Source organism: Tiliqua scincoides, chromosome 2 (genome assembly GCF_035046505.1).
Source record: "Tiliqua scincoides isolate rTilSci1 chromosome 2, rTilSci1.hap2, whole genome shotgun sequence".
Taxonomy (NCBI): Eukaryota; Metazoa; Chordata; class Lepidosauria; order Squamata; family Scincidae; genus Tiliqua; species Tiliqua scincoides.
Genome location: NC_089822.1, coordinates 132,483,862 through 132,509,914, shown reverse-complemented (window position 1 = coordinate 132,509,914; position 26,053 = coordinate 132,483,862). Strand labels below are relative to the sequence as shown.

General features: G+C 45.0%; 1 protein-coding gene across 1 annotated transcript; it reads right to left on the bottom strand.

Moving 5' to 3' along the window:
* Positions 1 to 6,742: 6,742 nt before the first annotated feature.
* On the bottom strand, positions 6,743 to 10,755 carry LOC136639814 (retinol dehydrogenase 7-like). The gene is made up of 4 exons (XM_066614364.1): positions 10,443 to 10,755; positions 9,263 to 9,521; positions 7,786 to 7,943; positions 6,743 to 6,960 (listed from the first exon to the last, which is right to left on the bottom strand). Exons 1-4 carry the CDS (start codon positions 10,753 to 10,755, stop codon positions 6,743 to 6,745), a joined length of 948 nt encoding a protein of 315 aa, XP_066470461.1.
* Between the last annotated feature and the right edge of the window lie 15,298 nt (positions 10,756 to 26,053).

The window sequence follows — 26,053 nt, the reverse complement described above, 5'->3', positions numbered from 1 at the left end:
CAAGAGGGGGCTACATTATAAAAATGGGACCTATAAGAGCATAAAGGTAAAAAAACAAAACACCTATATATGCAGTGTTATCTTCATTTTAGATGTCAAAAGGGTTTTGTGGCTCCTGAGATTTTTTTTCCTCCGGAAAATGGGTCAAATGGCTCTTTGAGTGTTTAAGGTTGCCGACCCCTGGCCAGATCTTCTGAGGAGGATGGTTGGTGTTGAGTAGCAGAATTCCTAAGCAGAGGCAGAGAAGGGCCTAAACCAGAGAAGCCTGATCTTCAAAGCCAGGCATTGTGGTATCTTGGTATTGTGAGCTGGGCAATTTGGGGACAGTCTGATATCAATTACATACACCAGAACATCCAGAAAATGGGTCCAAATGGCTCTTTGAGTGTTTAAGGTTGCCGACCCCTGGGTTAAGGCCTCCTCCAGATAATGGACCATTAAGGCGGGGGGGGGGGGGGAGGGGAGGATTAGTGAAATTGTTAGTATTATCATTAACAGAAGAAATGGCTAAGTGTAATTGAAGGGAAGATGGTCACTTTTATGAAAAGGGACAATCTGAAAATCAGAAAGGAAAGGATTTAAGGATGGGGAAGCAAGAGCAAAATCAATAATGCTGTCCCCTCTGGGGGCAAAGTGTGTGAAGGCTCCGGGAGGGCCGGTTCCAAATATCCATTAAGGATAATGAGATTTAGGGCAATACATAAATCAATCAAATAAAGCGTGCAAATCATTGACCAGAAGAACAACGAGGGCATAAGAACCAGGGCATAAGAATAGCATTGTCCACTTCCAGATGCATGTACCGAGCCAGGGCAGTATTATTAGGGCAACTGTGGTCTATAATGAGAGGACTTTTAGTGTTCTAAAATGAGTTAAGTCGTACTTATGGTTCACAATGATGCAAGAACTGTAGAATGGTTTAGCTATTTTGAACATCAACGGTGAGAAGGCAATGTTGCTTGACTTTCTGAAGTAATTCTTGAATTTTCCCAAACAGAAGCACGTAAAGCATTTCTAAATGTAAAGAAGTGATGTCCATTTCTGATCTGAAATTCCCAATACAGAATGCATTTGGTGCTTCTCATTACAGTATTGTCTGAACAAAGACTGTCTGAACCGGGCAAACACAGGACTGGTGTACGTTCGCATCTCAAAGCCCTGCAGGGATTCAAAAGTGGACATCCAGCCAAAGCAAGAAAGAGATAATGCACAGTTCAGTACTGTCAAGAAAAAAGGGGTGTGTGTGGTGCAGTGGGGGGTGGAGGAGCTCCTGCTTTTCATGCAGAAGGTGTCAGGTACTGCAATCATAACAATGAGTTGCACCAGCCTAGGAGGGTCACAAACATGCCGCAAGGTACATTTGTGCCTCCTCTAGCACAAGCTGTACCCATGGCAGGGTGGAGCAAGCCTTGCATCAGCTGTGCTTGGCCAGCACAAGGCTCTGGAGACAGGAAGGGAGGCATTCCAGGGCAGGGGGAGGCGGGCAGAGGGTGGCCGCGGGGATGGGTGGGGAGCAGGGGGGGGAGCTGGAATCCGGCTGTTATGCCGGATCGCAACCCCCGTTCCTGAGCAGCGTGGAGTGACTCCAAGCCGCTCCGCTTTCCTCAGACTTGCGCCACTCCTGGGGGTAAGGGAAAGAGTGTCCCCTTACCTTTGGCTGAGCCACTTTCCAGCCCTATCTCGCACTGGATACAGTGCAAGCCTCTTGGCTGGCCTGTTCCAGCACAAGATAGGATTGCACCCTTAGTAACTGAATTTGCAGTATATGTCCTGGGAACTTATATATGCCCATACACAGTGCTTTTTTTGTAAATAAAAAGGTGCAGGAACTCACAACACGTTAATCTTCTATTTATTTATTTATTTATTTTTAAACCATTTTTTATTGGAGAAATAAAATATTTTTATGTGCTTCCCCCCTAAAGATGAACTTTCTTCTGAGTAGACATGCATAGGATTGGGCTGTCAATCTCCACATCCCCTTCCCCCTAACTATTTTTTCTACACATGGGGAAAAATACTGTACAGGTGCACTTTGTATTGGAATTGTGGAAGATATTACCGAGGAGATAGGGTGTGGTGTCCACAGTGCCCCTTGCTCTGAGTAAATGCAGGATTAAAGGCCAGGTGGTAGCTGGAGGTGTGCTGCACAGCTGCAGCCACTAGAGCATAAGGAGATCCCTCAGGTATATAAGGAGCATCTGAGGCAGAAAGGGTTTGGTGGGTTTTGAAGGAGTGCAGGTTGGAGGTAGGAGAGGAGACTGACTGACTTGGTTTATGGAATTGGGAATCAGACTGTGGATTGTTACTGGACTTTGGACATTGATTTGGATACCCTGACGGATTGGACTGACCTACCTGGAACCTGACTTTGGATTGTAACTTGGCTTATTGGCAATTCTGAATGATTGGACTGGTTTACAAGGCCCAGTGGATTGGGATTTGGCAAAACACACTTGTAGCGTGTAGTATGTAGTGTGGCACTACTTCGAGGAGAGGAAGCAGTGAATGGATTCCAAAAAATGGCTTACATGAGTTCCATGTAATAAAATTACTCTAAGCAACTGTGGGAGTAAGAACAAAAAAGGAATTCTTACACGAGAGGGGTCCTTAGGTGCACACAGAAACAGCTACGTTTGCAAACAAGTGATTAAACATGGTTTAATTCAGGTATCAGAATACTCTGTGTCTTTGGGAAGGCGCTTGGCATGCAATTGTATGTTCTCTGCTGCCCTGAGCAGCTGCTGTGCATTGCTGGAGAGGAGCTGCAAACGTTGGCTGGTGGAGGGCATGCTTGTGGGGGAAGGATGAATAGGATCTCTGGCAAGGCTGGGCAGCACGTTGTACACATGTAGAATCCCTTTTCACCTGCCCTTAGCATGTGAAAACAGGTGCAGATATATATCTCTGCCAGGATTAAGAGCCTAATCCTATGCATGTCTACTCAGAAGTCCACTTTAGTGAATGGGGCTTACTGTGGATAGGATGGCAGCCTCAGGGCCCAATCCTGTGCCTGTCTACTCAGAAGTCAGTCCCACTAGAGGCAGTGGGGCTTCCTCCTAGGAAAGTGTGGAGAGGACTGCAGCCACAGAGCCCTTCCTCTGCCTGTCTACTCAGGCTGCAAGGCTATGACACTTTCTTGGGAGTAAGCCCCATTGAACACAATGGAACTTACTTTTGAGTAGACATGCTTGGGCTCTCAGGCTGCAAGGCTATGCACCCTTTCCCAGGAGCAAGCCCCATTGAGCACAATGAGACATACTTCTGAGTAGACAAGCCTAGGTTCGTGCTGCAGATTGGCACGGGGGCTGCACCAGCCAGCTTCCTTCCCCTCCTCCTCCGCCAAGCCAGTACCTGGGCATTCCGTGGGTGCCGCAGCCTGTCTCCCTGGCTGGCTGTCTGTCTGTCTGTCTTGTCTGTCTGTCCTCCTCCTTGGCCTCGATGCATGTCCCCCGCGCCCTGCACTGGCTTGGAAGCTGCGCTGGGAAGCAGAGCGCGGGGGGAGGGGAGGTGGGCTGGGCTCAGGTAAGAGCTTGGAGATGGGGGCAGGAGGGGTCGTTGTGCGGTCAGGCAGGGGCCAGGCACCCGGCCACCCTGCACCCCCCAGCACCCAGCCAGCGAATGCCTCTATTTTGCTCCCCCCTTCCTGGAATGCCTCCAAAGAGGAGGGGCCCCTGCAAAAAGGTGCCGGAACTCCGTCCCCCTGTGTTCCATTAGAAAAAAAGCCCTGCCCATACATAAATCATATGTATATAGCATTGATTGTGAAAGTACAGGTGCAACCTATTTATCCACAGATTTTTTTAATCTCAGATAAATGAGAGAACTCCGGTGGGGAGAATTCAAAGTGGCACACACCTTTGCCTCCTTTGCCCTGTGCTGGCGTCTTGCTCCATTTCAAGGCAGCCCAAAACACTGCAAAAAGACTCTGCCTTACCCAGGCAGGGAAATAGCCCTGGAGCCCTGGAAGAGGTTCCCCTTTTGAAGGAACAGCAATACTCCTGGAGCCCCTGAGGCAGCAAAGAGGCTGAAGAGGGGAAGGGGTGTGTGTGGAAAACCTCTGTAGCCAGAACACGTGTAGCAAGGTGGAGCGCTCTCTCTCTCTCTCTCTCACTCACACACACACACACAGGGGCAGGTGTGTGCACAGGGGCAGGTGTAGCAACAGAGGAGATTGCTTTAAAAAACCCAGGGAGTGTTTGCTGAATTCCCCCCCCCCCCTTCAGACTGAGATGGTGCAGGCTCTCCTTGCTCCAGTCTACACAAACAAAACAGCCCAGCAAGCAAAAGCATGAGATTTACAATCCGATTCACACTTTCCGGGGAGTAAGCCCCACTGACTAGAATGGGATTTACTTCTGAGTAGACAGGCCTAGGACTGGACTCTTTAAAGCTCAGCTGTGAGCTTGTGAAAGAAACAGGTCTTTCCACCTGGTCTTTCCCACCAGTACCGCCCACAGCCCAAAGGCATACCGCCCTCGGGGTTTGGAATTCCTTCCCCCATTATGTATCCCTGCACATGGATGATCAGAACTGTGGCCATAAAGGGTGCTGATTTCCTGATTGCTAGCCTTACTTGGGTCTCAGTGGTTACCTCCTCCCCATCACCATAAACATTAACAAACCATGTTGGAACCACATGATTTTTAGGTTCTCCATGTAGCAGGGTCACCTTTAACCCTGTGTTCATTAGGGCTAGCATGGTCTGCACATTGTTCCTTGTCCAGGATGTTGTTAGGGAATGTGAGGGAGTGGGTCTCCAGGGATGGCTGTCTTTATTAGCCTAACCACTGGAACCTTCCCTCCTCCCTATTCCAGGGGCTGGATTGCCACTGGGAAGAGTCTTTTGGACAGTGCTTTGGACTCGCTTACCTCCTAAGTGAAGAGAAGTATTGGGGGAAGGGAAAGGCTCTGGACAAGAGTGTTTGTGTAGCAATAAATTTTGTTAATTGCTCTCAGACTGCTAAGCGTGTTCTGCAGTTCCTTTGCACGCAGCAACTGCCATTTCTGGAGAAGGGGAGGTGTTAATTAGCCAGAAAGTGGCCCTTGGAAGGCAAGACGGAGCATTTTGGACAGGACAAAAAGGTAGCAGGAGTGGGGTTGAAGGACAGTCTCTACATATAACTTACATAATGACCTTCCAAGGACTGTTCTCAGGCAGCAGCAAAAAGGGGGGGGGGAGGGAGACATCTGATCTTCTTCTCCAAACAGGAAGGGAGTTGAAGGGGCTTATGGAAGTTGTAGGCTTTGTGAAGAGTAAGTGCTGCACTTCTGTAGCAGCAGCCCTCCTACAGACTACAATTCCATTTAGCACCTTCACTTCTCTTCCTGTTTGGAGGCTAAAGTGACTGCACCTGAATACTGTAAATACTGGCAAGTTACACTACTCCTTGTTTTCTCCACCCTCTGTGTCCTGCTTTTCAGCCCAGTTTCACCCTTACCTCACCAAACAGCTGCTAAGCTTCCTATAAGCTTCCCAGAAGCTCCTGCTTTATTTACGGTATTGACCAGTATATAAATTGACCCAGATTTTCTGGCTCAATTTTAGGCATAGATTTTTCAACTTATACACAAGTATATACGGTACATCCCAATGAAAAACTTCCAAACCCACAGGAAGACAGATACTGTAACTCTATACCAGTCACAGGAGTGACTCATTCACTGGGAACACAGAGATTCGTACCCACTTGCCAAGCCACAGATAAAAAGTGTTCAAAATTAGGGAGAGGGGAACAGAACAATCAGTGGAAGGACTTTTTTCCTATGACAGAATCCACCATCCAGCTAGTCTTGTTCCCGAATGGGCGCAGTATTCCTTGGATGGCGGAGAGGCAAACTACAGACAGGAGAATTCAGAGGGCTTTGGAAAAAGCTTTTACTATGTTTTGCAAAATGGGTCCACCACACATGCACGATGGACAAAGAATGGGCTACAATGATACAGTTTTTATAGGGTTTTCTGAATAGAGGAGGGGCGCAAAAGAACACCAAGAAAGAGGGGTAAACATCCTTGGAAAATTACCAAGTAATCGGGCAGAGAGCAAGATCAGCATTCTTATCAGTTTGGAGTGCTCTGTTAGGAAGCAATGTTTGCATGACAGGGTGTCTACACACAAGATATCCATTATTGAGGTTTGGGTAATCAATTATACCACCTTATCCTGACCGTCCTGCCTCACACCCTTTTGTTCCTTACCCTCTGTCCTTCCTTGGAGGCCCATATTTTGCATATTCGGCTTATCTTGGTTTGGCCAGATCATTCTGAGGAGGATGGTTGGTGCTGAGTAGCAGCATTCCTGAGCAGACGGCAGAGAAGGGCCTAAACCAGAGAAGCCTGATCTTCGAAGCCAGGTGTTGTGGGTATCTTGGTATTGCGAACTGGGCATTTTGGGGACAGTCTGATATCAATTAACATACACCAGAGCAGAGGCTGGTTAAGATTTCAAATCTTTCCTCGCAGTTTCCAAGTTTACATGCATTCTGAGTCATCCGAGGTTCCTACTGCTTTTGGAATAGAGAATTGGAGAACTCTTCTCTTTGTATGGATGTGGGGGAGGGGAGAGAGGAAGCAGTGTGCCATCCTCTTGCTTCAATGGTGTGAGAAAGGGCAAGAAGGATCACACCTCTTGCAAGGATCATAGAGGGCAGGTGAAGGGTTTCAGGGTCTGAACAATACACTGCTCTCCAGCGTCCTCTAGGTGGCATTGCATCAGTTGTGATCCTGTTTCTGTGAAATAATTTACACTGCCTCTGCTGGCCTAGGAAGAAAGCATCTAGTAAAAAGGTCTGACACCCAACTTGGCAAGTAAGAGGCAGGAATGTAGAAAAATGCTGCATCCCAACCGGCAGCATAGCGAGTGCGAGGGTGGACGGACTTCAGGGCATGTTCCATGCAGTCAGTGACCATGTAGAGATTGCTGCTGCATATCTTATGGGTCCTGCCAATCATTTGGAGATCTGTGTGTGATATAAAGCACATTACAAGTTAGACTTGCAACAAGTTGTGAGACATGTTTATACGTTGGTCACTTAAGGGCACAATCTTGACTGTGCACTAGGCTTGCACAAGCCCCTCACACCGGCCCAAGAGGGTTGCAAATGTGCCATAAAGCATGTTTGTGCCTTCTTGAGAGTTGACTGGGCCGGCTCAGGGATGTGCACCAGCCCGCGGAGCCTGCATCCAGCCTCTGCACCGATTTGAGGAAGGAGGGTTGTGTCTGCCGAGCTTGGCCAACGCACGGGTCTGGGGAGGGCGGGGAGGAGGTGGAAGAGAGGCTTTTCAGGGCAAGGGGAGGGCAGGTGGGAAGTGGGAGGCGGGGCTGGAACCCATCTGTTATGCCAGATTCCAACCCTGTTTCCCTGAGCAGTGCAAGCGACTTGAGGCCACTCCATTCTCCTCACTTATGGCACTTCCTGAGATGGCACATCTCCAAGGAGACCCATTGGAGCAGTGGTGCCTTACCAGGGGGTAAGGGGAAGAGTTTCCTCTTGCCTCCGGCTGAGCCACTACTGGCCCCAATCTTGTGCTAGATACAACACAGGCTTCCTGGCCTGCCTGTTCCAGTGCAAGATAGGATTGCACTGCATGAGACATAATTGCAACTCCTCAATCCCTTTGCTTGATGTACCAGAGCAAAGAGGAGGCACCTGGAATAATCCTTGATGTCTGAGAACTGAAACTCAAGCAAGTGGACCTTTGGGACTCTCTTCTTTTCAATCCCTCATGCACTCTAGCACCCAAGGCAATTACTTTACTAGAAAGAACATGTTCTTTGAACTCACACTTCTCAAAGTACTCCTGCCCATAGGTTTCCTTAATGTCAGAGGGTGTCTGGCTCCATGTTTTCTGCAGATCCTCTAACACAGAGTTGACAATATCTGTATTAAAACCACCAGGCTCAATAATGCTGACATGGACCCCAAAAGGATGAAGCTCTCGCCTGAATTGGAACCAAGAAAAGGTCAACAAACACCACTTCTGCCTGGCCCGGTATTGAAAGATGGATACTTAATAGTTCTACTGTACTATTGAAAGTTATTGTTGGGGCTTGTTCCTCCCTTTCCTCCAGGGACAACCTGGAAGTGACAGCCTTAGGCAGCTACTTCTAGGCTCTTCCTTGATGGTGGGACATTGTGTACACTGTTCTGTCTCCTCCGGAGGCTGGGTGCACAATCCGTAACCAGGGCAGAACCTAGGGGCTGCCAAGGGTCTCCTCTTGGCATAGCACCCGGGGCGGGTGGCCCTTAGGCTCCGTCCTAGTTACGGCTCTGCATAATGTGTCTGATGGGTGCTGGGATGTCGCTTACGGAGAGTTTGGATAACAATCTGCAACAAAATATTGCAACCTCCATCCCTGACAGACAGACAGACAGACAGACCAAGCCTCCATCCCTGCCCATTGGTCATGTTGTGCTGCCCCCCCCCCAAATGAGCACTGAGCAATCAGTGGTTCCTGAGAGCCACTGCTCATACTCATCCCCACCACGCTGGTTTTTGCAGGAAGGGGGGGTGACTAAACTTTTCTGTCTTCTTCTGCTTTGCTAGGAAGTCCCTCCAGCAAGGAGAAACCACTTGTTTGGGGGTGGTCCCATTTTGCATACAAATTGCTAGATTCAGTGGGCCCTCTTTCTCCACAGGCTTGGCATCCATGGATTTGAATACCTGCAGATGGCAAGCCCAGGCTGGAGGGCCTCAGTGGATCTCTTGGACGCAACTAGAAAACAGTTCCATTTTTTTTTGGTGTGCAAACAGTAAGTGCCTTTCAGTTGAATCTGTAAGGCCTTCTGAGGCACTTCAAAAAGGTACATCCAGTTTGCCGCCCCTCCCCCCCCAGATTTCATTATCCATGGACTTCAGTATGCTGGAACAGACCCCCATGGATACCAACTGTACTCAACTACCAGACTCATACTCACTATTAGTGTGTGTGTGTGTGTGTGTGTGTGTGTGTGCGCGTGCGTGTGCGCGTGCGCGTGCGTGTGTACTAAAACAAATGGCAGAGGGGATAACGAAATCATTATTTCTTTAAAAGCCTCGTCCATAAGTGGAAAGGTCTAGTAGAAATATTTTAATGTGTTTTAAAATATGATGAAATAAGTAAATGGATGAGACAGAACAGCTTCCTAAACCTCTAACTTCTGTCCCTGACAGCAGTCATCCTTCCCAGCACTTGTGTGTATTCGGTCTGGCTTCACCAACTTCAGCTGAAGCAACAGCCTTGCCTCTTAACCAAGCAAAGCTGAAGAGCTGGTATTTTACCTTAAGCTGTCAGAGAAGGCCTCCACGCCAAACTTTGATGGGCTATACCCTCCTCCACTGCCTGCCACTCTTCCCAATACACTAGACACATTGACCACCCTTCCTCTGGCCTTTTTCACGAGAGGCAGCATGTGTAGCGTGACATCAATCAGCCCAAGCAGGTTGACATTGATCACCTTTGCAAAGTCATCTTTGGTCAACCATTCATTGGGAGCTGCTGGAGTACCTATGCCTGCATTGTTGACCAAGCCCCAGAGCCCTGTGAGAAGAGAGCAGATACATGTCAATACGCAATACGCAATATCTTTTTTAATTCTAAGTTTTTAATTCTGCTGAACATGCATCACTTGCAAATGGTGAACCACTGGTGAAAGCAGAAGAGTAAGTATTCAGTCATTGTCAGACCATAAGAACTGCCAGTAAACTGGAAGGATTTAATTAATCTACTTGAAACACAGCCCTCCTGTTGAGAACCTTGTCCTAGGCATGTTTGGTCATGCATGCAAGTTTCTCTTTTCTCCATCTGATTTGTGTGTGATTTCCTGATCACAGAAACCCTTTCTTTAATACCCTTCTGCTTCCAGGCTTGTGTCTGTCTCTAAGTCCTCTTTCTAGTAATGCAATCCCACCTCCAGTCTCTCACTACTAACAAATTCAGTTTCATTCATTCAACTGAAAACATACAGAACCAGAACTTGGTGTGCACCTGGCAAATGAGCCAAAGAACTACAATTCAGCAATTCATCTGACATTTGTGGACTGGGAAGATGAACTGAATAGAGTCCAGTTTCACTGTGCCAAATTTCAGATTAATGGGATCAATTGCCTTGATTTTGTGATGCACAAATTTCAGCAAAGAAGAATGAAAACCCAGCAGTCTATGCTATGTGTGGCATACATACATGACAAGCAGAGGTGTGGGAGCTGCTGCAGTATGGCCACTCGCTTGTGTGCCAACTTTTTCACCCATGATTACGACTGTACATCTGCCAACAAATGATCATCAGATGATAGTATTTCTCACCACATGAAACCCTTCAGCTGATGATTCTCAAATCAGGCAGCTGTTAAGACTGCAAGAGCTGGCAACCCCAAGTGCTCCTCAGCACCTGTGAAACTGGAATTCTGACTCTGCCCACGCACAGCACAGACATGAAATGACAGGAGAACAGTCTGCCACCTTTGCTCCCCACACATCCTTTCACCCATTCGGTTGCTGCCTCAACACTCTCTGTGTTGGTGACATCCAGGATGGTGGTTCTCAGCTGCTCCGACGTGGCCTTCTCCAGCTGCTCTGCCCCCTTCTGGGTGAGGCAACCTGCCAGCACCCTCAGGCCCTGGGCATCCAATTGTCTGGCCAGCAGGTTCCCAAATCCAGAGTCGCAGCCAGTGATGAAGACGTATTTCTCGGTCAGGTTCTCCACCATCTGCCTTTCCCGGTACCATCGGCGAAGGAAGTAAAGCCCCAGCAGGGCAGCCAGGTAGAGCCACATGGCTAAAAAACAGCAGGATAAGAAATAAGGAAGTGTGTCAAGAGTTTGGCAGTTTTGAGTTGATTTGGCCCCCAAGATGCTATACAGCTGATCAGAGAATAAGCCAATGATCTAGGACAGGCTCTCCTAATGTTCTGCATATAGAGTCTTTGGACTTTGCTAGCACAGGCTAGACCGATTACCACTCTGGAAACACATAGAGATAGCAAGTCACATGAACTAATTGACATACATGGCAAGGGAGGATTATACAAACATGGCCAGCCCTTGGCCAGTGAAGGCAAATGTACCAAACAGTAATCCAACCATTTTAAGTGTGACCATAGAATCCGTGAGACGTTGAGGGGTCTTGTAGACCTCTTAGGCCTGCCAAGTGCTCAGTGAAGAAAATCCCGAGACAGAGCATTCCCAAGAGATAGACAACTACACAGGTTCTGCCTGATGAGCTTTGACCAAGTGAGCTCACTATCCTCGGGCCAGTGGTCTCAAAACTGGAGACTGTTGTGCATGTGAAATGCCCACCCTGTCCCAGCCAGCGCTTACAGTTCCACTGCTGTGCTGCTATTCCTGGCACCTGATCTCATCACAAGGACGCACATCCTATTGCAAAGCCTGCTGGGGCTATTGGCAATAGACATGACCATCTAGAGTAGCCATTTTCAACCACTGTGCCATGGCACATTGGTGTGCCGCGAGTGGGCCACAGGTGTGCCACAAGAATTTGGGGGAAGGTCATTTATTAGTAGCGACAATGGGGGATGTGAGCCCCCGCTGGCAGCATGGTGTGCTGCCTAGCATGGTGTGCTAGGCAGTTGTGGCAGGGCCACTTCACAGGTGGGGCCTGGTGGGTCATATGTTGCCAGCTAATGTGCAGGCCAATGTGCATGCAAGGGTCCACACCCATGCCTGGCTAACCCCAGAGGCAGCGAGTTTCCATTGCTTGTACTGCCTTCCACCCATGCCTAGTAGGCCAGGATCTGTGGGAATACTTATTGTCTGCTGATGCTTCCCACTGTCACCCAGTAAGACCACCACCCAAGAGCTGGTGCATGCAAGTGCTTTCCCAAGCATGGGGGAGTGTGCCATTCACACACTGTGCCATTCACAGTGTGCCATTTCCAGGACTGTGGCGCAGGCTGCCCAAAGCTGGAGCTGCCACTCCTTGTTCCATTGCCAAACTGCTCTTACCCTCAGGTTTTCTCAAGGTTCAACCAAAATCTACACTCCTGTCCCTTGAGACCTATTAGATCCAGTCCTACCTGTAGAGGTAGCAGAGAAGACCTTTTGTCCTCTTCTATGTGACAGCCTTTCCCACCTTTGAAGAAGGCTATCAAGTTCCACCTACAGCTTCTCTTCTCCAGGTTGTACATTCCAAGTTCCTTTGACCTTTTACTAAAGAGTAAAAGATGTCTATTGGAAACCCAATGTTTATTGAACCCAATGGAGGGGAAAAGGCATGGAATAAATTCAAGATTAAAAGATTTATTCTTTTAACAGGAATCAAATCAAGGTAAGCACCGATTAACTAGACAAGGTGAAAAGTTGGAGAAGGTACGTGGTGGTGATGGGGGGAGAAGTTGGCAAGGAGTCTAAAAGGAAATTGTCAAACACAAGCCCTGATGCAACTTCTTTAGGTGACTTCCCCTTGCCTTGCATTGTATGGCAAACAGGGCTACTGACTTTTTTCCAGGATGCATCCTTGAGGATGCTGAGAAGCATAGATATGAGAGATCTGAGATTTCCCCCACTGGCTTATACCTTGGATGTGCCTAGAGGGAGTGGAGAGGGAGCCAAGTGCAGTGACTCACCTGCAATTGGTTCTGCGACCTTCTCCCAGGCACTGTTGTTTGTGGAGAGAAGACAGGCTTCCTTCCCTTTTCTGGGTTGCTCTTCCCTGCCTGCTGCAGCCTGAAAAAGGGAGGGTTGTTGCTCCACTGTCAGATATACAAGAGCTCCTCCTTTCCGCCCAGGACCAGAGTCATTGAGCAATCAGGGCAGTGAGGTGCCTACATGCAGAATCAGAAGTTCCTGAGGGTGGGAAGGCTGCAATTCCTCTCCTATACGTTGGCAGAGATGAAACAGTAAAAGGTGCATTGCGCAGGGAAGACCAAATAAGGAGCTTCACGTGAAGCTTGTATTCAAAATCAGAGTTTTATTTAAGGAAATAGGTTTTTCGTGTTCTTCAGTTCTTGGGTCATGACATCAAAAGGGTTGCAATGCCTCATTTGGGGGGTCACGGCAACCTTCCAAAGCCTGTGCAACAGAGGGCTGGGATCCAATGCACTGCCTGATCAAAACTGAGTTCTTGGTATAATCCTGCACTGCACAGCCTCTTCTCACTGTCTTGCCCTGCAGCTCCTAAGGCCAGCCCTGCTCAGGTTGCTATCTCACAGGGTTGTTGCGAGGACACAAGAGTTACGGGATAAGGGACAGGGTAGGCAGGGATGGGGTTGGGGGAGGGTGGATTAGGAGGGTCAGGATTGGCAGTGAGCCCCCAGTTTCATGCTTTCTTTTCTGGGGTCATGGGATGAAAAAGGATGAAGTCTACTGGTTTATAGGAAAGGATGGGCATGGATCATTGTGACACTACAGATCTTTGAGTCCCATCTTGTCAGAGAAAGAGGTTCAGGAGAAGGCAGGCTGACCATGGTGCAGGGATGTGCCAGAGTCACTTCCTCGAGTCTCAGGTTCAGTCCCGTTGTCTCCATCCCCTTGAATTGTGTTGGAAATGAGTCATCATGGGCACAAAGGTGATGACTTGTCCTCAGCTTTTTTAGATCAGTGTCACTTGAGACCTTTCAAAAAGTGAGTCAAGCTGCAGCTTGGCAGAAAACATGGAGGTACACACCAGGAAGGTATCTGAGCTAGGCAAGGGCGGCGGGCTCAGTGTGATGATCAGAGTGACAGGCAGCTTGCCATTTCTTAAAGGCAGCTTTTACTTGTTTACTATTGCTCCGTCCAACTAGGATATTAGAAGACAAAATGCATCTCATCCAAGACTAGTAGACTCGTTTGCACAGTTGTAGTCCTGTTTCTGCAAAATAGGAGGGTGGAGGCCATATCTGTGGTTTCAGGTATCGGGGTGTGAGGACTTCCCTCCCACGTACATTTACCCAGTTTAAAGGCTTACCAGGTGAAGAAAATCATGCTTAAACCTCCTGAGAGCCTGCGCACTGGGAAAAAACCTGAAGGAGGTCAACAGGAAGTGCTAATTTTTCAAGTGTTCCTGCAGCCAGAACACTTGCAGAAAACATTTAAAGAGATCAAAACTATTGCTCCTTTTGACTTTTGTTGATGATGGTTGTGTCTGGTGTGTTGTGCGCAGGGCCTCTGAGAGGAATTTTATTAGGGGGTATGCAATTTCTTTTGGGCCCCTTCCTGAAAAGGGGGGGTGAAACAGAGTGAGGGGTGGCAATCGGGGTGGGCAGAATGGGGGCAAAACAGGCAGGGGTAAAGTGGCAAAAGCCGGAATAATCTTTGGAGCCCAGGTCTACCAGTCTTCCCAATGCAAAGCTCAGGTCTACCTGTCTGCCTACTTTGGCAGCTAGATACAGTAATAGGGAAACCAAAACACACCCCGACATCTCTCTAAAATCTTTCAGATATAGAAAATCATTACAGGAGATTAGCAGCATTGTATTTAGGCTCATACTAGAATGGAGAGTGTCCTGTGTGCCCCCAAACTGACGGCTGCAGTGGCTGTGTTGCTGAGTTCCTCTACACACCTTCATGGTTAGCAGATCCACAAGCCAAAGAGCTACTGTAGCAGGCCAGTTTCCTCCCAGATGTGACACTGTTAAGCAGGGTTGTTTTTTTGTAATAGAACGCACCAGAATGGTGTTCTGGCACCTTTCCCCCCCCCTTTCACTGAGGGAGGGATTTGAACCTCTGACCTCGTGCTCCACAGCCCAGCACTCTCTCCATTGGGCTATAGGAAAGCCTGTAGTCAAAGTGCTCAGAACTAATATATAAGGTCTTGAGCCCAGCTGGTGGCCATCAGCGCCTCAGGTTTTAGTTCCAAACACTTTGAGTCTAAGAGTTCCTATGGCTCAATTGTTAAAGTGCTGGTCTGTGGAGCCAGAGGCTAGAGGTTCAAATCCCTACGAGGAAGAATTTTTTTTTTTTTAGGAGGGGAAGTGCTCCATGGCTGCAAAATATAAAGGTTGGTTGCCAGTTGCCAAAAGGGGGGCCAGTTGAAGCTGCAAAACTCCTCAAAGTTCAGTTTAAAAATAAATAAATAAATAAAAGATTAACAAGTTGTGAGTTCCTGCACAAGTTGTGAGTTTTTGTTTTTGTTTTTTACAAAAAAGCACTGCTGTTAAGGCAGATATACATTCCTGGGCCTGGTGTGTATGACTCCTGGCAGCAGTAGCAGCCGTGTGCCCACAATAATGCCCCAGCATCCCACATGGGCAGTGAGTCTGGGTGAGACAGGAACTTTCTGGGCCCCTCCTTTGGCTCCTGGGCCCCTTTCTGACACTGGGCCCAGGTACAAAATACCCCCTTTACCCCCCTCTCCTAGGCCCTGGTTGTCGGGCAATATTATTATTAATAATAATGTTTTTGCACAGCTTTCTGTTTGTATATTGTTTTTTTCAAAAAGTTATAAAAATAAAGTTAAATAAAATAAAGCATGAGCAAGATTGAAAGGGGCAGGGTCACGGGGTGGCATCATTGGTGCACTGGTGACCCCAACCTAGTGACACCACTGGAGTGACCAGTTAGCGTCCACTCCTCCAATCTCATAATCTGATGACATCATTACTGTTAGACAGGAAAGAGTGGAAAGCAAAGTATCCCCTTCCTGTGGTAAAAATATATATCCCAACTCAAGCTAGTTGCTGTCAAGAAAACATACACAGGAGCAGAGGCTTGGGGCGCAATCCCACCCTGCGCTGGAACAGGCAAGCCAAGAGGCTTGCGCTGTATCCAGTGCAGGATAGGGGCCCAAGGCGGCTCAGCCAGAGGCAAGGGGAAGCCTTTGACCCAATGGGTCACCTCCTTGGATTCACACTGCTCCAAACTCCCCAGGAATGAGGGTTGGGATCCAGCATAAGTGCTGCATCCCAGCCCTGCCTCCCACTTGACCCTGCCTGCCCCCGGGGCTACCCACCACCCACCCTCACACACACACACACACACACACGCACGCACACGTCCCCTCATTGGCCTGATTAAAAGACATGGATTAGGGGGAAAGGGAATTGTGAATTGGAATTGATGAAGAGCCTCTGCTCCATAATCCTTGAAAGGAGTGGGGGGACGGACAGTCAAGATCCCTTGAGATTGCCAAAGTATGTCCTGGAGACTGCCCTGCCCACATAAGAACAGAAGAAGAGCCCCGCTGGATCAGGCCATAGGCCCATCTAGTCCAGCTTCCTGTATCTCACAGTGGCCCACCAAATGCCTGAGGGAGCACACAAGACAACAGACACAGCCTGCATCCTGGTGCCCTCCCCTGCATCTGACATAGCCCATTTCTAAAATCAGGAGGTTGCACATACACATCATGTCTTGTAACCCATAATGGATTTGTCTTCCAGAAATTTGTCCAATTCCCTTTTAAAGGCGTCCAGGCCAGTTGCCATCATCACATCCTGTGGCAAAGAGTTCCACAGAGCAACCACGTGCTGAGTAAAGAAATTTTGTCTGTCCTAACCCTCCTAACACTCAATTTTAGTGGATGTCCCCTGGTTCTGGTGTTATGTGAGCATCTCTCTATCTACTCTGTCCACCCCCTGCATAATTTTGTATGTCTGAATCATGTCCCCTCTCAGGCGCCTCTTTTCTAGGTTGAAGAGGCCTAAACACCATAGCCTTTCCTCATAAGGAAGGTGCCCTAGCCCAGTTAGTCGCTCTCTTTTGCACCTTTTCCATTTCCACTATGTCTTTTTTGAGATGTGGCGAACAGAACTGGACACAATACTCCTGGTGTGGCCTTACCATTAATTTTTATAATATTAGCCGTTTTGTTCTCAATACCTTTTCTAATGATCCCAAGCATCGAATTGGCCTTCTTTACTGCCACCGCACACTGGGTCAACACTTTCATCGACCTGTCCACCACCACCCCAAGATCTCTGTCTTGATCTGTCACAGACAGCTCAGAACCCATCAGCCTATATGTAAAGTTTTGATTCTTTGCCCCAATGTGCATGACTTTACACTTACTTACATTGAAACTCATCTGCCATTTTGCTGCCCATTCTGCCAGTCTCGAGAGATCCTTCTGGAGCTCCTCACAATCACTTCTGGTCTTCACCACTCGGAAAAGTTTGGTGTCGTCTGCAAACTAAGCCACCTCACTGCTCAACCCTGTCTCCAGGTCATTTATGAAGAGGTTGAAGAGCACCGGTTCTAGGACAGATCCTTGGGGCACACTGCTTTTCACCTCTCTCCATCGTGAAAATTGCCCATTGACATCCACTCTCTGTTTCCTGGTCTTCAACCAGTTCCTAATCCATGAGAGGACCTGCCCTCTAATTCCCTGACTGTGGAGTTTTTTCAGTAGCCTTTGGTGAGGGACTGCATCCAACGCCTTCTAAAAGTCCAGATATATAATGTTCACGGGTTCTCCTGCATCTACATGCCTGTTGACCTTTTCAAAGAATTTTTTAAGGTTCGTGAGACAAGACTTACCCTTACAGAAGCCATGCTGATTCTCCCTCAGCAAGGCTTGTTCATCGATGTGTTTTGAGATTCTAACCTTGATGAGGCATCTTACCTGGTATAGATGTTAGGCTCACCAGCCTATAGTTTCCCGGGTCCCCCCTCCTTCCTTTTCAAAAAATTGGTGTGACATTTGTTATCCTCCAATCCTCTGGCACCGTGGCCGTTTTGAGGGACAAGTTGCATATCTTAGTCAAGAGATCAGCAACTTCATTCTTCAGTTCCTTAATAACTCTTGGGTGGGTGCCATCAGGGCCCGGTGACTTATTGATGTTTAATTTAGAAATGAGGTCTGAAATATCTTCTCTTTTAACCTCTATCCGACTCAATTCCTTGGTAGGAGGGGCTGTTCAGGCAGCGGTATCTGCCCGAGGTCTTCTGCCATGAAGACAGATGCAAAGAACACATTTAATTTCTCTGCCATCTCGAAGTCTCCTTTTATCTCCCCTTTCCCTCCCTCACCATCCAGAGGGCCAACCGCTTCTCTGGTGGGTTTCCTGCTTCTAACATATTGGAAGAAGCTTTTATTATTCCCCTGAATGTTGCTGGCCCTGTGTTCCTCGTAGTCTCTCTTGGCCTCCCGTATCACCTTCTTACATTTCTTTTGCCACAGTTTATGTTCTTTTTTATTCTCTTCATTAGGGCAAGACTTCCATTTACAGAAAGAAGCTTCCTTGCCCTTTACGGCCTCTCTAACTTGGCTCATTAGCCAGGCGGGTACCCTCCTGGACTTAGTTGAGCTTTTCTTCCTTTGTGGCATACACTTCTGCTGGGCCTCTATTACTGTTGTTATTAGACCTATCATGAGGCCATGGAATGTGGGTGTGTGAAGATTCCCATGTTATTAAGTGCTGAGTGAAGTTACTAATTTGACAGCAGAGTGCAAGACTGATCTTAGAGACAGGATGACAGGCATCCTCTTTTTCCAGGTCATGTCCTGTTTTTTAGCCTTGTGTCCTGGAAACGAGCTTAATTGTCCTCCTTTTTTCTATGAGCAGACCCCTGCAGACAGCGCATAACCTTCTTGTAAATAAATTATCAGTACTAAATTATATGTAATATAGTTTTAAATTTAATGTTAAATATTATAGTGTTTAAGTTAATCACATGAAATCAATATACGAGTGTTTTTAGCTTTTATTTTGTCATGCCCTATATTTTCTTGGATGTCCTATATTTTGGGGTGCCTGGTCCTCTTTTGCGGTGATGACATCTGGATATCCTGTTTAGGGATATCAAAAAATATCTGGATACCTTTGAATATGTACTGATGTTGGCCATTTGGTTTTCTCACAATGATCCATGAGGTAAACTTAGAAATAGAATCTTGTGATGTCACATTAGATTTGGAAAGGGACAACATCAATCAACTTTCAGATATCCTGAAACAGAGACAGAAATGGAATTATGTACTTGAGAAAGCATGACATGTGTCAGTCAAAATTGATGATCCATATTGCTACTCACAGGAGGCCTGGATACCCAAAACTCAATGCAAAAGGATGCTGAAAATTATTTCAGGGTGAATGTGTTCTACAGCATAATTGAGTTTGTTCTTGATGGCCTTTCCCATCCATTTTCTGCAGTCAGGCACATTTGTGGACTTTTTGATTTTTGTGTGCACTTTAAGTAGTTAGATGAGAATGAGTTGTTACAAAAAGCTAGTAATTTTCAGCTGTGATACCGAAGTCACATTTCAATTGACATTCAGTGGGAGAACTTCACCTAAAAAGAATTTTTGATGTGAATTTCAAGCTCAACGTTGTGTCAAAAAAAAAAAAAAAAATTATGGTCAGATATTGAACTTGAGGTTGGGCAATGTTTTTCCAAATATTGTAATGGCATTGCACATTTTTCTGTCATTACTGGCAACTGTGGTCTATATCAATCAATCAATAATACCTTTATTTGCATATAAACAAATAAACAAAATTACAACAGTCCCTAAAAGAATAAACATGATGGGGAGGGGAGATAGGACATAATTGAAGAAAAGAGGGAAAAAGAAAAAGGAGTTCAGGAAGGGAGGGATATTTTAATAATTTGGGATAGAAAACTGGCAACTGCAATGGTAATGTTTGCCTGATTGTCACTTAGCAAAACAAAAAAGGGATCAATAAATGGGCCAGTAGGGTGCCGTAAAAAGGGATCCAAATACAGCTTTCTGAGTGAACAATGTGCTGAACAGTGGATTAGGATATGCTCAAGTGTGTCCGGTTCGAGAAGACAAAAGGAGCATAATCTGCAGTTCCGAGGAGTGCGGGAAAATCTACCAAGATGATACGAGGAGGGGAATATATTAAAACGCGTGAGTCGTGATTTAAGAGATTTAAGAGATAAGAGGGATACCAACAGCCAGAATAAGAATTAATTAAAGATTAAAGAATCAATAACTAAAAGGAATAAAATCCTAGAATGAGACTAAGAATGGAGACAGCATACACGAAATAATAAAGTGTAAATATCCAGTTGAGAGGACTTTAATGATTGCAAATGGGATGGAAAGAGACTTTCAAAAGATTTTTTAAAAGTTTTTGTGTGCAGGTTGTAAGACAGAGGAGCTTGCTTTGTTTGCCTTATTTTTACTGGATTGTTTAACATTCCAGCAGTGGCGTAGCTAAGGGGGTGCAAGAGGTAGCAGTTGCACTGGGCATCAAGCTTTAGGGGGGCAACAAGCTGAGCTTGACACTAGTGACCAAAATTGTGAAAATCTTGGTATGGATGAATAATACCATCATGTTATATATCACTGGAAAGGTAATTTAATGCAGAATGCTATGCAATAAACTGCACTGGAATATCTGTATTCTATCAAAAGTTATGGTCAATTAACCAGAAAATGAAAACACAGCTAACTTATGGAACAAAAAATGGATTTGCTTAACTCCAAACTGACCTATGAGACTGATTGTTCTGAGTGCCAATGAGATGTTATGATGATACAGCATGGAACCAATAACTTTTTATTTATTTATTTATTTAAATTTGATTTTTGACATGAAAGTAGGCTACAAAATCTTATTTGACCCCAGGTAGCAGATATATGCCTTAGCTATGCCACTGACTGGGGGGAGACAGCAGAGCAAGTGAGCTGCTGGAGGAAGGAAGTGAGTTCCTCCCAATTTTCATTTTTTGAAAAGCCCAGGCATGATGTCACTTCTGGTTGTGACATCACTTCTGGAGCAACACTTTGAACTTGGCACCGGGCTACACGATCATTAGTTACGCCACTGCATTTCAGTAAAATCTGTCTGGGTTTATATGAAATAATAAAATGGCCAAGTTTCTTGGTTTCTTGTCAAATACTGCAGCTGTTTTTCCAGTCAAGATATTTAAAGGAGTATACTGACACCTAGTGGAAATTTAAGGAAAAAGAATTTAAGAATCCAGAAAAAAATTAAAAAGAGACAATGGCTACAAGAAGGAGACTTAATATGCTGGATCAGTTACAAAAAGAAAAATGTCCCCCTTAATATCTGGGGAGAGAATGGAATTTGGAAAGTATTCAAGAATTATTGGAGAAGATGGAGAATAGATTGGAGAAGAAGATAGAAGGAAAATTTGAAGCATTATATCAAGAATTTCAAGGGATGAAACTGCAGGTGCAAATAGGCATGTCACGTTTGGATGGAATGCAGAAAGAAACAAAGACAGATATAAAAGAGATAATGATAAAATGAAAGTTCATGAGATAAAATTCGAGGGTTTGGAAGTCAGAGAGGACAAGAATCAAGACATGCTTGCACTGCAGGAACAGGCACAAAAGGAAAAAGATTTAGAGTAATACCAGAGCAGAAGGGTGAAGAGATAAGAATCAGAATGAAAGAAAGTCTAGCAAATTTTCTTCAGATAGATTCCAATGATCTTGATCTTGATAGAGTTTATAGAGTAAATAATAGACTTGCAAGACTGAGAAACCTTGCTAGGGATGTACTAGTGCATTTCGTAAGGAAAAGAACCAGAGATATGGTATTACAACAACAAGGCTTACAGTAGAAGGAGTACAGATCATCGTGCTGAAGGAGATCCCACTTAGAATCCTAAGGAAAAGGTAAGATTATGGCTGTTTGGTGAATACCTTAAAGCAGAAGAATATTTCAGATGGGGCCAATTAAAAGGTATTATTTTCAAATTTCAGCAAAAAAAACCTGTAGATTGGATACGGTTCAGAAAGCAAAAGAATTCATGAAGAGATTTGATGAAGGAGGAGAAGTGGAGGAACAAGAGGATCTGCAAAAAGTTCAAATGGACATTGCAACCATCAGTCCAAAACATTAGTTGTGGAGTATAAGTTTTTATCCTGGAATATTAATGGAGCAAACATGACAAATAAGAGGAAACAACTATTTCATTATTTGAAGAAGTTAAAAAAATGTAATCTGCTTACAAAAGACTCACATAAAACAGGTGACACAAAATATTTAACTCAAAAAACTTTAGGACAAGAATTTTATCAACAAATTCAAAGAAGATAAATGGAGCGGTTATGTATGTTAAAGATAATTTAAAACCAAAATTAGTTTTCAGATGAAAAAGGTGGGTGGTTGGCTTTGTGTTTTGAAGTTACAATATCAGGAGTAAGAACTTTACTTTTGGGTGTCTATGCTCCAAATCAAGAGAGATGGGCATTCTTAGGCAATTACTGGATGTACTTGTAAATTATTCATATGTAAGTTACTGTTTGATGGGAGACTGGAATGCAGTGGTGCCCCACAGAGGGATAAAAAATCTGAAAAAGAGATAAAAAATACTCAAGGGAAATTGCCAAAAATATTTTTTGACTTTTTGACTTGACTAGAGACTTTAGGAGTGGTGGACATTTGGCAACAGATGAATAGGAATGCAAAGGAGTCCACTTATTATTCAGAAAGACACAGATCATTTTCAAGAATTGATGTGTTTTGGGTGACAAAGGACCTAGCAGTCAAAACCTCTAAAACAGAAATTTCAGCAAAAACTTTTTCAGATCATTTACCTAGTAACTATGGCGATTAAGAAGAAAGCTACAACATACTGATGGAGATTGAATGAGTTATTGTTGCAAAAGGAGGGTATAATAAAAGAAGCTAAACAGAAATTAAAGGAATCTTTTCAGTTGAATATGAACAAAGGGACAGAGTCAAGAATAGTTTGGCATGGGAGCAAAGCTTTTATGAGAGGATATTTTATTCAGAAAAATACTGAATGGAAAAAAGAGAGACAAAACAAGTTCCAGACGACTGAAGACAAAATTAGAAGACAAAGAAAAGAATATGAGTTGATAAAAGCTCCAGGTGATAAAAAAAGTAGTACAACAAATAAAAGACTTATAGCATCAATTATCTTTAATGACAGTGAATCAAATGGAAGTTAAATTAAAGTTTGCCAGACAAAGATATTTTGAATATGCCAATAAATCAGGAAAATGGTTGGCCCATAAACTGAGGAAGGAGACAGAAAGGAGAGTAATTTCGAAACTGTAGGAGGCAGAAAAAATTTATCCTGACTAGGAGGACATACAAAAATAATTACAAGCTATTATGCTAATTTATATAAAAGTCAAAAGATACTTGGATAAAGAGAAATTACCAAAGGTGTCCGAAGAATAAAGAAGAATTTTAAATGAGAGAATAATTCCGTGGGAAGTTGCAGAGATAATAAAGAAAATTAATACAGATAAGGCACCAGGACTAGATGGCCTAACAGGCAGATTCTATAAATGTTTAGAACAGGGGTGTCCAAAGTTTTTGGCAGGAGGGCCACATCATCTCTCTGACACTGTGTTGGGGGCCGGGGGAAAAAAGAATTAATTTACATTTAAAATTTGAATAAATTTATATAAGTTTACATAAATTAATATACTAGAGGTGGAACTTATATGAACGAATGAAGGTCTTGCAATAGCTCAAGGCCTATAAAAGTCCTTGCACAAAGCAAGGCGCTGGCCTTTCCTTTGCTGCTGCATCATACATGTGAAACAGCAAGCAGTGGAGGAAGCCCTCATCCCACAGCTCACACAAGAGGACAAACAGTCGCCCTCATGCTGAGAGCAGTTGCGTTGGGCCATTGTAGGCTCTAGCACGTTTCCAGAGGGTCAGAGGCTCATTGGAGACAGGGGTCTCCCTGAGGGGCGCATTGAGAGTCCTCGAGGGCCGCAAGTGGCCCCAGGGCTGGGGTTTGGGCACCCCTGGTTTAGAAGAAGAAATAAGCCTACCACTGCTAATTATGATGAATGATATTTTACAGACTGGAAAAATCATGGAAAGCGGCAAATATAACTTTGATACCCAAAAAAGGACAAGACTTAATGGACATAAAAAATTATAGACCTATTTCATTGCTGAATAATGATTATAAAATATTTACAGCAATTCTAGCAAGCAGAATGAAGAAGATTTTACAAAATCTTATACAAGAAGATCAATGTGGTTTCTTACCAAAAAGGTAACTGAGTGACAATATTAGAATAGTACTGGACTTGTTGGAGTATTATGACAAAAGGACAGAGAAACAACTTGCATTGATATTTTTAGACATTGAGAAAGCATTTGATCATTTCAGTTGGACTTTTGTTGATCAAGGTCTTAGAAGAGATGAACTTTGGAGAGAACTTCATTCAGTGGATAAAATCAATTTACACGGCACAAACTGTGCAGGTAGTGGTGAATGGAAAAATGTCAAAGGTATTTGAGATCCAAAAGGGAACGTGACAGGGATGTCCATTATCACCACTGTTGTTTATACTTGCTTTGGAAGTGTTGTGTAGAGATTAGACAAGATGAAAGAATACAAGGCACCAGGATTAAGAGTGAATGTTTTAAATTAAGAGTGTTTGCAGATGACATGGTTTTAATTTTAGAAAGACCGTTAAAAGACATTGAATTGTTGATGATCAAGTTGAAAGAGCTTGGGTGCAATCCTAACCCCTTATATCAGTGCTTTCCAGCACTGGCATAGCGGTGCCAATGGGACGTGTGCTGTATCCTGCAGTTGGGTGTCACTCATGGAGGTCTCCTCAAAGTAAGAGAATGTTTGCCCAAAGTAAGCTGTATTGCACTTATGTCAGTGCTGGAAAGCACTGACATAAGGGGTTAGGATTGTGCCAGTTGGATCATTGGCAGGTTTTAAGATAAATAAGCAGAAAACTAAAATTTTATCCAAGAATATGAATCTACAAGACCAACTAGGGTTGAATAATACATCTGGGTTCTGCAGCGGACCTCTCTAGTCCCACGCCTGGTGGCATCCCCCTGCAAGCTATCACCGCCACCCCATGCAAAAATCCACCCCCCACTCCATTCACCTGATGCTCATGGAGCCTTGCACGACCCAGGGCCATATCAGGGAAGCCTCTCTGAGGTTCCCCAACACTATAAACTGTTTCCAGGAAACAGGAAGCATAGTTTCAGCCCCCGTTAGGAGCCTCAGAGAGGCTACTGCGGAGTCTTAGTGGCTCGTACCAGGGGCTTTTGCCTCATAAAACCTAATGGTAGGTCTGCAACTGCCTGGGTTTAAGCTGGAAAAAATGTTAAATACTTGGGCATTATACTGACAAGTATGAATTGTATGTTTCAAAATAACTATGTTAAAGATTGGAACAAGATCAAAAGAGATTTTGCAAGATGGGAAACATTGAAATTATCCTTTTTGGGAAGAATTTCTGTAATCAAGATGAATGTATTACTGAAAATGTTATTTCTCTTTCAGACTATACCAGTTTTACTCTCGGACAAACCTTTTAAAGAATGGCAGAAAGATGTGGTGGGATTTATATGGCAAGGGAAAAAACTGAGAGTTAAGTTTAAGATTTTGCAGGATGCTAAAAAAGAGGAGGATTAGGGTTGCCGAATTTGAAAACTTACTATCTATCATGTTGTTTTCTGTGGCTGAAAGAATGGTTGCTGCTGCGAAATAGAAATCTACTTGAAACACAGCCCTTCTGTTCAGAACCTGATCCTAGGCATGTTTGGTCATGCATGCAAGTTCCTCTTTTCTCCATCTGATTTTGTGTGTGATGTCCTGATCACAGAGACCCTTCTTCAATACCCTTCTGCCTCCAGGCTTGTGTCCTTCTCTAAGTCCTCCTTCTAGTAATGCAATCCCGCCTCCAGTCTCTCACTACTAACAAATTCAGTTTCATTCATTCAAAAGAAAGCATATAGGGAAAACCAGGATTCTGTGTGCACCAGGCAAATGAGCCAAAGAACTACAATTCAGCAGTTCATATGCCTTTTGTGGACTGGGAAGATGAACTAAATAGAGTCCAGTTTCACTGTGCCAAATTTCAGATTAATGGGATCAATTGCCTTTATCATCACATGAAACTCTTCAGCTGATGATTTCTCAAATCAGGCAGCATTTAAGACTGCAAAAGCAGTCCTGAGTGCATTGCCTGGTCAGTTGGCAACCCCAAGTGCTCTTCAGCACCTGTGAAGTTGGAACTCTGCCCACACACAGCACAGACAAGTAATTACAGAAGAGGAGAAGATTACATTACTGCTGTGCTGGTCCTAGTGGAGGACCACAACTCCTGCAAGAACCACAGAGATAACAGCTAGATCAGGGGTGTCAAAGATACGGCCCGCAGGCTGGATGCGGCCTGCAGAGCCATTTGGGGTGGCCCCCATGATCTGGGGGAGCTTTGGGGCTG